At 44.5% G+C, this 13,275-nt stretch overlaps 2 protein-coding genes across 3 annotated transcripts in view; one reads left to right on the forward strand and one right to left on the reverse strand.

Moving 5' to 3' along the window:
• The first annotated feature begins 27 nt into the window (after window positions 1-27).
• On the forward strand, window positions 28-2,517 carry MORN4 (MORN repeat containing 4). The gene is made up of 4 exons (XM_006880058.1): window positions 28-94; window positions 1,497-1,611; window positions 2,031-2,140; window positions 2,369-2,517. The coding sequence occupies exons 1-4, from the start codon at window positions 28-30 to the stop codon at window positions 2,515-2,517; spliced, it is 441 nt and encodes a 146-aa protein (XP_006880120.1).
• A 3,529-nt stretch (window positions 2,518-6,046) lies between these two features.
• The window catches only part of HOGA1 (4-hydroxy-2-oxoglutarate aldolase 1), a 30,714-nt gene continuing 23,485 nt past the window's right edge, over window positions 6,047-13,275 (reverse strand). For both annotated transcript variants that reach the window (XM_006880057.1, XM_006880056.1), the window contains one exon: window positions 6,047-6,196. In XM_006880057.1, the coding sequence (XP_006880119.1) occupies window positions 6,047-6,196 (150 nt within the window). The remainder of the gene's footprint in view (window positions 6,197-13,275) is intronic.

Consider the following 13,275-nt stretch of genomic DNA (forward strand, 5'->3'; position numbering starts at 1 on the left):
CATCCTTTTCTTCTATAAGCTGGCATCATGACCCTAACAAAAGGTTCCTTCACCTACTCCAATGGGGAGGAATATCGTGGCGAATGGAAAGAGGGTGAGAAGGAACATTGGGGAGGTATTGCCATGATGACATTTCAATTGGCTGAAGAATCACTGATCAGAGTCTTCAAGTCAACTTTACAGGTCTTCATTTCCAACCCCAGAATTTGATCCCCACAAGCATATTTCTTTATTCTATTTTAGCATTAAATAATTAAAAAAAATTGGAAATGCCGTTGCTAATTTAACCTTCAGAAATGAGTTCAATATTTTTATTTCTAATTTTGAAATGTCTTAGCATCTTTTAATGGTGGTGTTTGGAAATTGTTCTTATAAATGCTAATGTCTCTGGAAGAATAAGATGATTTTAAATATTGTAAGTGCCCATAAATTAGAATACATAATTCATTGCAAAGACTTGGTTCCAGTGAAGCGTAAGAAGTTAAGGAAGGTCTAGAAATTAGGGCAGACACTCGTGAGCTAATGATATTCAGTGTTCACACTTCCTGTGACAGCTGCTAATGTTTGGAAGGATCTATTCATAGAAATGATAATAAATCTTCAGAATCCAAGCCTGAACCTGAAGCACTTTAGTGATGTGTACCTCATTCATTAGACTCTTGGAACTGATGAATTCTCTGAGAGGGACAGTTGTACCCCTTTGATGTTCCTGCCTCCTTACATCTCAGGCCTTTTCTCTTGTCTCCTGAACACCTACCACCCCATTTAAAAAAGGCCCTCCTTGGCAGTGTCTCTGTTAAAAGAATTCCCTTGCCCTCTGTGCCAAGAGTCCTGTTGCTCTTCCATTGACTTGCTGTTTCTAGTTAGTTCAAGGGTAAGTCCAACCCTGTTGATGTAGCAGAACTCAAACTCCTGTTGCCAGTTAGATTAGCCAGTAGTTTCCCAGTGTCAGGGAGCACTTTTCCTGTTCCTGAGAGGTAGTGTGGTTAGAACAGTAAATGATGAGGCCTCTAAAGTTGAGTTATCTGTGTTTGCATTCTGGCTCTTACCACCTAATAATTCTGTGGCCTTAAGTAAGTTAGCTCCCTTTTGCCTCTTTTTTTTTTGTCAGTAAGGTAGAAATAATCATAATACTCTATTGGCCACATAAAACTATGATAATGGTTGAGTCAAGTAATAAATACAAAGCGCTTAAATTATTTGGCATATGGTAACCATTCTATAAATGTTACTGTAAAGTTTAAGTGCTCTCTGATCTTTCGTACTTGGAAAGACCTTCTCTAAAGCTGATGGTTGCGACTTAAGATGCGAAGGTCCCAGGAGCCAGGTGCTGTAGGTGCCTGGCTCAGGGTAATGGTGTTCTGCCCTGCTAATGTTACAGCTTCTCATCTTTCCTCTGTGAGTGGGGTAACAGAAGGGAAAGGATGCTGTATGACTGAGAAGGTTCCCTGAAGCTACACCATTCCAACCCGATACCTGTCTTTCTGTTTGCTCAGGCCGTAGACATGGTTTTGGCCAATTGATGTTTGCAGATGGTGGCACCTACTTGGGTCATTTTGAAAATGGGCTGTTTAATGGCTTTGGGGTGCTGACCTTCTCAGATGGCTCAAGGTAGGTATGGTATCATTTCTTTCCCAACTGTAAGCTAGAGTAACTCTGATGAAAAAAATGATAGTGGTATCTGGTTGACCTTGAACATAGACCCTGCAGAAAACAGCCAAGAAATAAGTAGTTCTTTTAGGAGTTAATTTTTAAATAGATCTAAAACTTGAAAGGGTAAGGAACTGAATCACCTTCCACTCTACCTCCATGTTCCCATGTTCTTTCCTTGACCTGAGCCCGTCAAGCCATACATATTCTCTGACCTTTCTGTGTTAGCTGGAGTAGGGTGAGCTGGGGACTAGAGCTCTGAAACACATGGCATCCACTTTACTCCTTGGCATTATGAAATCGGTAATTGTGTGACTCACTTAACCTGGACCGACAACACCGTACACCCCCAGAAGGCTAACATGTTGTTGTTTCTACAGATATGAGGGGGAGTTTTCCCAGGGCAAGTTTAATGGCGTTGGAGTCTTCATCCGGCATGACAATATGACCTTTGAAGGAGAGTTTAAAAATGGCAGAGTAGATGGTTTTGGTAAGTTGCAGCCCAGCAGAATGAATGGCTTAGTTGAACTTAATATAGGTAGAAGTTCACTATTATAGTTTTATGTTTGTGGATGTCCACAATCCATGGTTATTATATTTGGTCTTTAAAATTCTCAACAAAAATAGCCCAGAGGAGAGCTGTGAGTTTTTTCTTGGTTTTTACGTTAGTGAGCCGATCTCTGAGATGAATGCCATTGTCACTCTGTCTTCCTCAAAGGCCTGCTGACATTCCCTGATGGTTCTCATGGAATCCCCCGCAATGAAGGTCTGTTTGAGAACAACAAGCTGCTTCGGCGGGAGAAGTGTTCGACTGTGGTTCAGCGGGCCCAGAGCGCCTCCAAGTCAGCTCGGAACCTCACAGCCTGATGGGGTGTGGGCACTAGCTGCCAAGCACTGGGCATTCGAGTTAGTCATTCAAGGTGGACAGAGGAACTGGACCTGAGAGGAGAACAAGCATCAGGTGGAAGCCTTGTGATGTTCCCCATCACCTGTCGATCAGGTATTGGTGGACACAACAGTGCTGAGGATACCAACCCTGCAGCAGTTGTTACAAGCTCTGTCTTTCCCTTTATCCAATGTGCTAGGACAGAGGGACCTCCCTTTCTCACTTGTTACTCTGTTCCTGAAACTTTGGGTCAGCCAGTGTAGCCTGCTGCTGCCTTCTTTTTCTGCTAAGTTAAGCAGAATGCCTTCATCCTGTTTGTATTTGGGGCAGATAACGCTAGCTCCATTTAAGGCTAGTGCTGGAGAAATAAGGAACAAGATAAGGGCAACTTAGTAGTCCTGTGAAAGTCAAGATTGCAGCTTTTCTCTGTGTTACGCTTTACTTACTGCTGGTTGGAATCATGGCATCAGGCCTTGGGCTCTGTCTGCCCTGACTGCTATTTTTTGTCTGCTCTATTATATTATAGAGCACTCTTTCCCTCTCCCCCACGTTACATACTGTCTTCCTCACCTGAGTCCTAGCAGAGAATCCCCATCTGTGCCTCTCCTTCCTTAGACATGGAGCAGGATCCCTTTAATGGGATTGTCAAGAAAGACACTGACGTAAAAGTAACCTGATAACTTGCATTTATTGCTCACCCAGGGGAGAAGAAGGCAGACATTTCTGGGCCACTTTGGGCCCTACCCTGGAGTGAATGGAATCCTTCAGGATGGCTTGAGCTGATCCAGTTCCTTCCCAGGGGACCAGGAGGTCAGACTAATCTCAGCCCCTTGGGGTTTAGTTAGAGTTGGACACATCCTAGGGCTTTAAGGCACTAAAAAACCACTTGTCTTCTGGCATTTGTTTTACTGTGTCTTCTCCACTGTCAGCCTTGGCCATCAGGCCTGGGGATCAGAGCTCATCTGATAGGATCCCCTTACAATGTATCATGGAGGGAGGCCTCCAGCTACCCTGTGACCCAGACACGCCCCTTCAATCCCTTGTCCTCATACTGAATGTCTCCTCAACAGCAGATTGTGGTGGAAATCATAGCCGTGTGCCTCTATTTAATCTCTGAATCGTACTGTAGAAAACAAGTGTTTATGAGAAATAAACAATCACCAGACTGCCTATACTTTGTGTTCTTGACTTTCTTGTCCTGTTTCTTCAGCACAAATTTGCTATTTCTAAATGCTAATCAGAAATTTGGGCTTGGAGTTTAGACTGTCCACCATACTGTGCTTACAGCGCAAGAAAGGAAGACCAGAGAAATGGGATACGTCAGCTGGAAATGATGAGATTGGCTTAGGATAAGGCAGGATTCAGAGCTAGCATACATAGGGTCGCTCTGAGTCGCAGGTGACTTGATAGCACATAACAACTATACCACATGGCACCATCTAATTCTCACTGAAACTGCCAAGTATAAGACTGATTTAAAAAAAAAAAAGAAAAACCAGACCAGCTCAGGTTGCTCGAACTAGTAAGTGTCCTGGTCTTCCTTCCTGCTGGGTTTCCAGCCTAGGTATCGCTGTGTCCAAAGCCTGAGAACACTTCCTGCCACACCTGGGCTACTCCGGCCAAGTCAGCCCCTGCTGGGGCTCTCCTTGCTTTGCAACAATCGGGCTACACGTCCCCAAATCAGTTCATGAACAATGCTTACCCACCACAGCCCTGTGAGGAAGGTACTTTTATTTCCCCATTACAGATGAGGCTACGGGGAGTTAGGTTTTCCCAGGGTCCCATAGACACCACAGGATCTGGATATTCCCGGTGATAAGAGTCCAAGTGCTAAGTGCCAAACTTTAGTGCCATTAGATGCCTGGAGTCATTTGAGGATTAGTACCTCTTTATATCCATCTCTTCTCTAACCTTTAGCGAAATTGGAAGCCCTGGTGATGCAATGATTGTGTTTGGCTGCTAGCTGCAAGGCTCGCAGTGCGAGTCCACCATCTTTCTGTGGGGGAATGACGTGGCAGTCTGCTTGGTGAAGACTGACAGCTTTGGAACCATATGGGGCCATTCCATTCCATCCTACGGCATTAGTATGTACCCAAAGGCATTTGGTAGCAATGGTTTTGCTTTTGGTTTCAGAAGCTTTCTTTTTAACCAGAGCAACTTTAAAAAAATTTTTTTTATTTTATTATTTTTGTGTGTGTACCGTTAAATCAGATCTGACTGGTATAGGAGGAGATTGTCCCTCCTTCAGCAAAGCATCTGGTGGATCTGAACCCCACACCTCTGGAGTTGCAGTGCAGCTTCCTGCCACTAGGCCACCAGAGCTCCCAAACCAGAGCAACTTTTTTTTTAAAATATGGAACGCTTCACGAATTTGCGTGTCATCCTTGCGCAGAGGCCATGCTAATCTTCTCTGTATCTTTCCAATTTTAGTATATGTGCTGCCGAAGCAAGCACCAGAGCAACTTTTAAAACAGTTTTCCTGGCAATAGTTGCATCCCTGAAAAGGCTTAAACATTTTGAAGAAAGTGGCCTTTGTGATTAAAATGCCAAGTGTTTTTAAATATCTCAATTGAATCTCTTACCCCTCCCTTTCAAAGCCTTCATATGCTTTTCCCCAGCAATTTAATACTTGTGTTTCCTTAGGGCCTCTCTCAGGTCTAGGAAAAGGTGCCTTGAGCTGTCTTGTCTCTACTGGAAGGTTCTTCCAGACTTCAGAGCTGCACAGCTGTGGAGTGTCATTCTGTACATAGCCACACTAGTTTTACTTATTATACTTTATTGAAGTAACAAAGTAATTCTTTTTAACACTAAAAGCAGAGGGCCTACAGGCAAGAGGTTGGCCTAGTCTCTGACCAAGTTCCTTTTCCTTCTGGTTTCAGACCCAGGCTAGGCTTCTGGACTGTAACATTTTTATCCACCAGGTGTCATTATTTAGCAATTCTGGCCAGCCACTGGACTGTCTCCATAAGCCTAGCTTTTCGATGGAGGGATCCAATGTTAAGAGATGAGAACATGAGTTAAGTCAAAACAGATTTAAGAAGGTGTGCCTGGAATACAGCTTGGGAGACTTTCTGAGACCAGTGACGCTTCCCTAAGCCAGTTTCCTAACCTACATACGTCCCTGGAAGAAGTCAGAATTTGGATTCTCAGGAGTGGCCCTGGCTTCCAGCTGCACTGCCTCACTCGGATTTTGTATTGTCTATGTTTTCTTCCCTGCTGAACACGACCTACCCTGCTGTGCCCAAGTGCCACCCTGCCCTTTCCCTCCGCCTCTGGGTTCCTGGATCTCAGGAGGTAAGAAAAGCACCCACAGTACTAAGACAAATGGCAGTTTCTGACGCCAAGGAGCTCTAGAGACAAGTTAGGACGTGAAGATGAGAAGTCACGGGGCTGTGAATGGAGGTGCCTGGAGAGAGTCCGCCCAGGGGAGTGGAGCTCTGCTCCTCTTCAGGTGGCGGGTTCGAGGCTGGAGAGAGATGGGTTTTGGCAGCGCCTCCCTCCACCTCGCTCTCAGAGCCAACCATTGTTGGTGAAATCGCTGCGCAGGGCCTCCTCGTCAGAGGCGCTCAGCTCCTGCAGAGGCGCACGGCAGGGGCCTCCGTAGTAGCCAAGCCAGTCCATGGTTTTCTTCAGCCCTGGGATCCCGAAGCGTCGTGTCACCTGAGAAGAAGAACTGTTGAGAAGAGGCTGAAGTATTCCCTACACACCTCGGTCTCTTTCAGAAAGTTGGGGTTCCTACCCTCTTCCTCCTGTAAAGTTACTCTACCAAATCTGTGAACCCCTTGGTAGATTTGGAATCCAAAGTTGGGACCACACAACAGGTTGTTAATGTCAAAGCTCCGTATTAATGGAAGAAGGTTCAGGAGAAAAAAATTCAATCTATCATGAGAGGCCCTGGTCACTCTCTGGGCACTAGAACATTACCACTTACCTGGAAGCTGGCCGAGGGCACATCTCTACAAAGCTAGGGGTAGGAGGGCCTGTGGGAGCCTCGAGCACACCTGGGGCCTCTGCTTCCCATGCATCAGGCTCCCCCTCCCCCATAGATCCAACAAGAATTCATCCCTGACCCCTACTCTAAATGTTCCTCACAAAGAAAACCAGGTTTTGTTGTATAACTTTGTGTCACATATTTATCTCTGAGCAAGGTACCTGGTCCAAAAAAATGAGTCGCGTGAGCTACATGACCTCCATTGTAACACAAGACCTGAAGTTAATCCTGCCGCACCGCACGATCTCTGTAAGCTCGGGTACGTTGTTACCGTCACTGTCAATCCATCGGTCGAGGGTCTCCCTCTATCTCTGATCATCCACGCTTCCCACAATGATGTCTTTTTGGTTATTTCATGTTGATTTAAAGTATTAATCCAGTCTTTGACTATCTAAAATCTAGGTGAGTTATCATAAATCTTTAAAAAAGCTTTGGAGAGAAGATAAAAACCAAAGAAGCATGGACTCATGAAAGAGTAAGAAAGGTTGTTTGGGGTGGAATGGTTGGGAGCCACTAATAAATAGTCACCAGTAGAGGTCACCGTGCTGGCCCTGGTGGCTCAGTGCTAAGAAGTTGTGCAGTCAACCTAAAGGTATGCAGTTTGGCTCCACCATGCACAACCTCCTCCTGTGTGATTTACAGCCTCTGAAAACCTGCTAGAAGGTCAGCTATGAGTCAGTTCTGACTTAACGGCACACAACAAGAGATCAGTGGACTTTTTAACAACGTGTGATTATTCCCCTTGAAATTAGTGATAAATGAGCATCTTTGTAACTCTGAAACCAGCTATGATGTTCTAATAACCTGGCCTTTTCATTTCAAACCTGATAAGACTTGAAAATGCATATAGAACAGAAAATCAAATTCACAAAAATAGACTAGATTTACTGGCTTAAACGAGCCTAGAAGAATTTTTGAGACTATGGTCTCAAGATTCTTCTGACCTGGAACTGAGGCCATTTTCAGAGACTACCTTTCAGTCAAGCAAAAAAACCCACCCTTAGTGAGCTCTGGTGGCCTAGTGGCAAGAATCTGTGCTGCAATCCTGTATGGTTCAAATCCACCAGATGCTCTGCTTGAGAAGGAGAAACAATCTCTTCCTGTGCCAGTTGGATCTGATTCAATGGTATACAACAATTAAAAAAAAAAACACACACACAAAAACACCCCACCCTTTTTTGTGGCTTAAATCATCCCTACAGGACTGAGTAGAACTGCTTCAAAGAATTCCCAAGCCAGTAAATACTTATGAGTAGACTGGTATTACTTTATAATGAATATTCCTAAGTGGCACTGACCTGTTAATTTGCTGGACTGAGGAAACCTGGGATTGCTGAGATACTCAGTGCTGTGGCACTGGTGTCTCAGATGCCACAATGGGTACACCTGGCTAACTGTGTTTGGTGGCGCTCCCAGATTAAGACATACTTGGAAGCAGTAGTGGCATCCACTTCCAAACAACATGCCTCTGGAAACTATGAACTTGGAGAAACTAGTTACAAAACAGGTTAAAGTCTTTAGTTCATAGGGTCACTATGAGTCATGATCAACTTGACAGCACTTAACAACAACAAGACTGCCTCATCTTTCTCCTAAGCTGCAGCTGGGGGATTTGAACCACCAACCTTTTGGTAAGCAGTCCAACCCACTGCTTTACTAGGACTCTTTCAAGTTGGACCAACATGAGAGACAATAAATTGCAGGTTTTCAAGAGGCCTCAAGTGACAGGGGAAGAGACTGCCCATTCTGCTCCCACAGAGCAGCGGGTGGGTTTGAACTAGTAGAGAGGCTCAGCCTTTGGGAGGGCAGCATATCTCCCTCCACACTACACCTCTGTTCTTGAACAACAGAAATAGTAACACCCAAGAGGGTCGTAGTCCTTACAACACTCGATTATACTTATTAAAATGATAGTATCTGCCCCCCCCCAAAAAAAAGAAGGCGGCGGCAGGAATTGGTAGGAAATCCAAGTAAAGGAAGGAAGCAGGGAACTCAGTGGACATGCAGAGTGCTGACGTGTGTGTGCATATATGTGTGTATGTGCGCGTGCGCATGCATGTACAGCTAATGTCAGAAAGCACTTTGTGATGAAATCATAAACTAATTTACTCTGTAAACTTTTCCCAAAGTATAATTAAAACAAAAAACCTGACTAGGGTGGAAAAGACCCAGGACATTTTGCTTCAGGCATGGAATTCAGAAGATTACAAATTTTTCCCCTCTCTAGACTCAAGAAAATGCTGCATGCTTTGGTGGTAAAGACCATGGAAAGACCTAAATATGGCTGGGGAAAGAGGGTGGCTGCATGGGAAGGTGAAGGGAGGTCATTGTGTTCAACCAGGGCAGGGCAATGGGGTGACATCAAATTGCTCTCGGGGTGGCTAAGCCTATAGCCCAGGCAGTGGAAAGGTGTTCCAGGAATTCCTGAGTGTGTGCCCAGAGCTGGCACGGGAGAGGGCACAGAATGAAGGGTAAGGCAGGTCAATATGCACAGCCAGGATGGGCAGCAAAGCATCCTCTCTTCCCAAGGGGCAGCCCAAGCTGATTCATCTGTCAGATGAAGTCATAACGCCTACCCTAAAGAGCTGTCACAAGGCACAGATGAAGAAAACACTACTAATATTAGACCAGGTCCTAAGAGTCCCAGAAGGCTCCTCCTCTTCCTGGTATGTTACACATGTTCTGGGACCTTCTTTTTGCCAAGTAGATGAGAGTGACAGAACAGAGGTCCCACCCTAGTCGACTATGTAGCAGGTAAATGATAAATCCAAAGAAATCCACACCAGGATGGTCAAACCTGTGAAAACTAAAAGTAATAAAGTCATGAAAGCGGCAACAGAAAAATCAACACCTTACAGCAGAGGACAGCACCTCAAAGGATAGCAAAAGGAAATGGTATACTTTTTCAAGCGCTGAAAGAAAAGACCCCAAACAAACCTTTTAGTGATGGTTAATATTGTGTGTCAAAGCAGCCATGACCCATAGTGTAATGCAACAATCCTATGTGTTGTAAATTCTTACTTCTATTAATGTTAGTGCATGGTTTAAAATCAGGAAAGGTGTGTGAATCAGGGCTGTATCCTTTCTCCATAGCTATTCAATCTGTATGCAGAGCAAATCATTCGAGAAGTTTGACAATATGAAGAAGATGGTAGCATTAGGATCAGAGGAAGACTAATCAATAACCTGCATTATGCAGAAGACACAACCTTGCTTGCTGAATGTGAGGAGGACTTAAAACACTTGCCACAGAGAATCAAACACTACAGCCTTCAATATGGTTACATCTCAACATCAAGACAACAAAAATCCTCACCCCTAGGCCAACAGGCAACCTCATGATAGGTAAAAGAGACAGAAGTCGTCAATGACTTTGCCTGGCTTGGATCCTCAACACTCCTGGTACCAGCAGGCAGGAAATCAATAGATGCAATGCATTCAGTAAGTCTACTGTCAGGGACCTCACCAAAGTGCGGAAGAGTAATGATGTCAATTTGAAGACTAAGGTGCAACTGATCCAAACCATAGTCTTTTCAACGACTTGCTATGTAGCTAAATGTTAGACAATGAATTAGGATGACAGAAGAACTGATGCCTTTGAGTTCTAGTGTTGGGGAAGAGTACTGAATATCCAACTGACTGCCTAAAGGCCAAACAAGTGTTGGAAAAGGTACAGCCAGGGTTTTCCTTAAAGGCAAGGCAAATGAAATTTCTTCCCAAATATCTTGGCCCTGTTTTAGGAGGGGGCAATCCTTGCAAAAAGGACATTATGCTTGGAAGGGCAGAGTGTCTGTGTAAGAGGGGAAGACCCTTAATGAGATGGACTGACAGTGACTGTGGCGGTGGGCTCCAGTGGTGTCAGTGATGATGAGGATGGCACAAGGTAGAACAGGGTGCATAGGATGCTGTTCATAGGACGGCTGAGGCAGCAGTACTTAACAACAACAATGATATTAGTCAGGGAGCTTTGCTGGCATCGCGGGTAAGGTGTTACATTGGCAATCCAAAGGCAGAGTTCAAATCCACCATCTATTCTGAGGGCGAAAGATGGGCAGTCTCCTCCTATACAATTTACAGCCTCTGAAAACCTGGTGACTGGACAGCTATGAGTCATTTCGGACTGCACAGCACAAAACCACAGCAACACTATGATATTAACGAGGCAGGATCAGAAGCAGATCAGCCTTATTTGATTTCCACAGGACTGTAGCCTTTGAGATATGATCAACCTCACATGATAAGAGGTTACTCCAAATTTGTGACCTACATGGTATGTATGTTTAGACTCTGGACAGAACAGAGGGAGTTTTTTGCCTGATTTACATACATCTGGCTAACAAGTGGTCTACTGTTTGGGCTCCTCGGTAACCAAAACTAGCTGTCTGTGACCCTGCTCTCACATGATGATCTTGGATATATCAGCTTCTGAAACCAGAAGTATCTCAAGCAAAGCCACGTGCCTGAGATCTTGTCTGCCTGTTGATGATTTGGACTCACTGGTCTCCCCAGACTCCTGCACAACATGTGAGCCTTGTGCTGTGCAGTGGGTCTATTGTCCAAAATGGCTTTCCTAAGCCATTGCCCTTGACTTTGTCACAAGGCTAGGCAGGGACATGCAAACATGATGTGTTAATCTATCCACCAGGGGATTGTTCAGTTTTGCCAACCCATTAGGTCTAAATGCAGCAGGTTCAGCAGCAGAAATTGGAGAATCTCAATACTGCCAAGAAAGAAGCAGCAGAGAATGAAGCTCACATCTTTTGGGACCAGAGATTCCTGTGCCATCTCAGACTGGAACCCACAGAAGAGCATCAGCAGCCACAGTAAAGAATCACAGTAAAGATCTGACATGAGACAGAGCTGATGTTAGCCTGCTGCCCCAACAGAGCCAGAGCAGGGGACCTCTACCCGAGCTTGCTGGAGGGCTGGGAGGGAGATGTTTTAATTGGCAGGGCTAAGAAAGCTTTGTAACACTGGCCTAAAGCTACAGGGCTGAAGGGCTCACCCACACACACTTCAGAAGCTGTCCTGACTGAGAAACTGTATCTTGTTGCCAACCTGAATTATTAACTTTCCTAATAAAACCCAGAGTTATGAGTATGCTTCTGTAGCTCTGTGTAGCTGTTGCAACAGATTCTGGGCCCTGTAAAGCAGTAGGACTGTTGGTGGAATTAGCCGAAACAGGCAGGGGAGCGTGGAGGGGCATGTGTGACTTCATGGGAATTGGTTTAGTGCTGTGGATGCTGTTGATGGAGGCAGTGTTCTCTTGAAGAATTGAGAGGTCAGACTCGGCCATCCCCATGCCACCCTTGCTTTTTTTACACCTTGAAATAAATCTTTGTTGTTCTCTTTATATAAAGAAAGAGTGGTATATAAATAAAGAGGGGGCTAGATATAGAGATAAAGATAGACTGACATGGAGCTGTGGTGACCTAGTCCGCAGGGAGTTATGCTGTGAACCCAAAGGCTCCCTGATGATCTGAATCCATCAGCAACTTGGGAGAAAGATGTGCAATCTCCTCCCATGAAATTTACAGCCTTAGAAACCTAAGAGAGGGTCAGTTATGAGTTGATTTAGACTCAATGGCAATGATTTTAATTATATAGTTGTTGATTGCTACCGAGTTGAGCACAACTCATAGTAGCCCTATGAACAAAAGACCTGAAGCCTTTCTAAAACTATCATCATTTTTCAAAGTTCATAGAGTTTCCAGAGACATGTGGCTTAGGAAGTGGATGCCACTCCAGCTATTTCCTTCTTGGTTTTGCTGCTCTAGAGAACCCAACCTAAAACATTTGCCAACCCAAATCTTAGATCCAGTGAAATATCCTTCAAGAATGAAGAAGACATCAAGACATTCAAGGAAAAAGAATTTGATCTACCCTATAAGAATGGCTAAAGGAAGTTCTCTAAACAAAAAGGAAGTGAGGAAAGATGGTGGGGCTAACAAAAGTTAACCTGATGGATCTTTTTGATGATGGAATTGTTCTGCATCATGAACGTCTCCCTCCTAGTTGTATAGTATACTATAGCTTCATAAGATATTAAAAAAAGATATAAACATTTGGGAAAATTAAGTAAAGGTACATGGGATCTCCCTGTATTAATATTATTTCTTACAGTTGTATGTGAATCTATAATTATCTCACAATAAACAGTTTACGTTAAAAAATACATACAGCCACATATATGGCAGGGCACATGGTTTTCTTTGTCTCTCAGATTCCACTATGGTTCCCTACAACCCTGTCTAGTACTTAGACGGTTCTTAACATCTCCCTCTTTTGCCAAGCACAGAACTGGAATGCACAATCTGAACACACAAGGGAAAGGATTCTCTTCCTGGCCTCCAACTCCTCTTCTGCTATTCCCAATAGTCTGCTTTCCAAGATCTGCACCCCCCAACTCCCCAAACAGGCTGGTTGACCAGCCTCTAGTTTATTTATTCAAGGTCTGCTCCCAGGAGTTTATGCTACAACCACTCAAGATGTTTGTTTCAATGCATCCTCCTGGGTCCCTCTCCAAATCTAAACAATGACCATTTTAACTAGCTCCTCGGAGTGAGTTTTAACGCAGACTGAAGTGTGAAAGGCAGCACAGCTCAATTTTGCCTGAAGTCAAGGTTATCTGGGGAGGCACGAGAAGTTTTTTCTTTGAAAATGATATTCTGAAAGAGAGTGAGTGGAGCCCCAGTGCCAGCCCTGGAGCCTGTTCCAGTGAGCACAGAGTTCTTCCCCCCAACCCCAA

This window comes from Elephantulus edwardii, unplaced genomic scaffold (genome assembly GCF_000299155.1).
Source record: "Elephantulus edwardii isolate Elephantulus edwardi_28Jun2011 unplaced genomic scaffold, EleEdw1.0 scaffold00006, whole genome shotgun sequence".
In the NCBI taxonomy this organism is placed as follows: domain Eukaryota; kingdom Metazoa; phylum Chordata; class Mammalia; order Macroscelidea; family Macroscelididae; genus Elephantulus; species Elephantulus edwardii.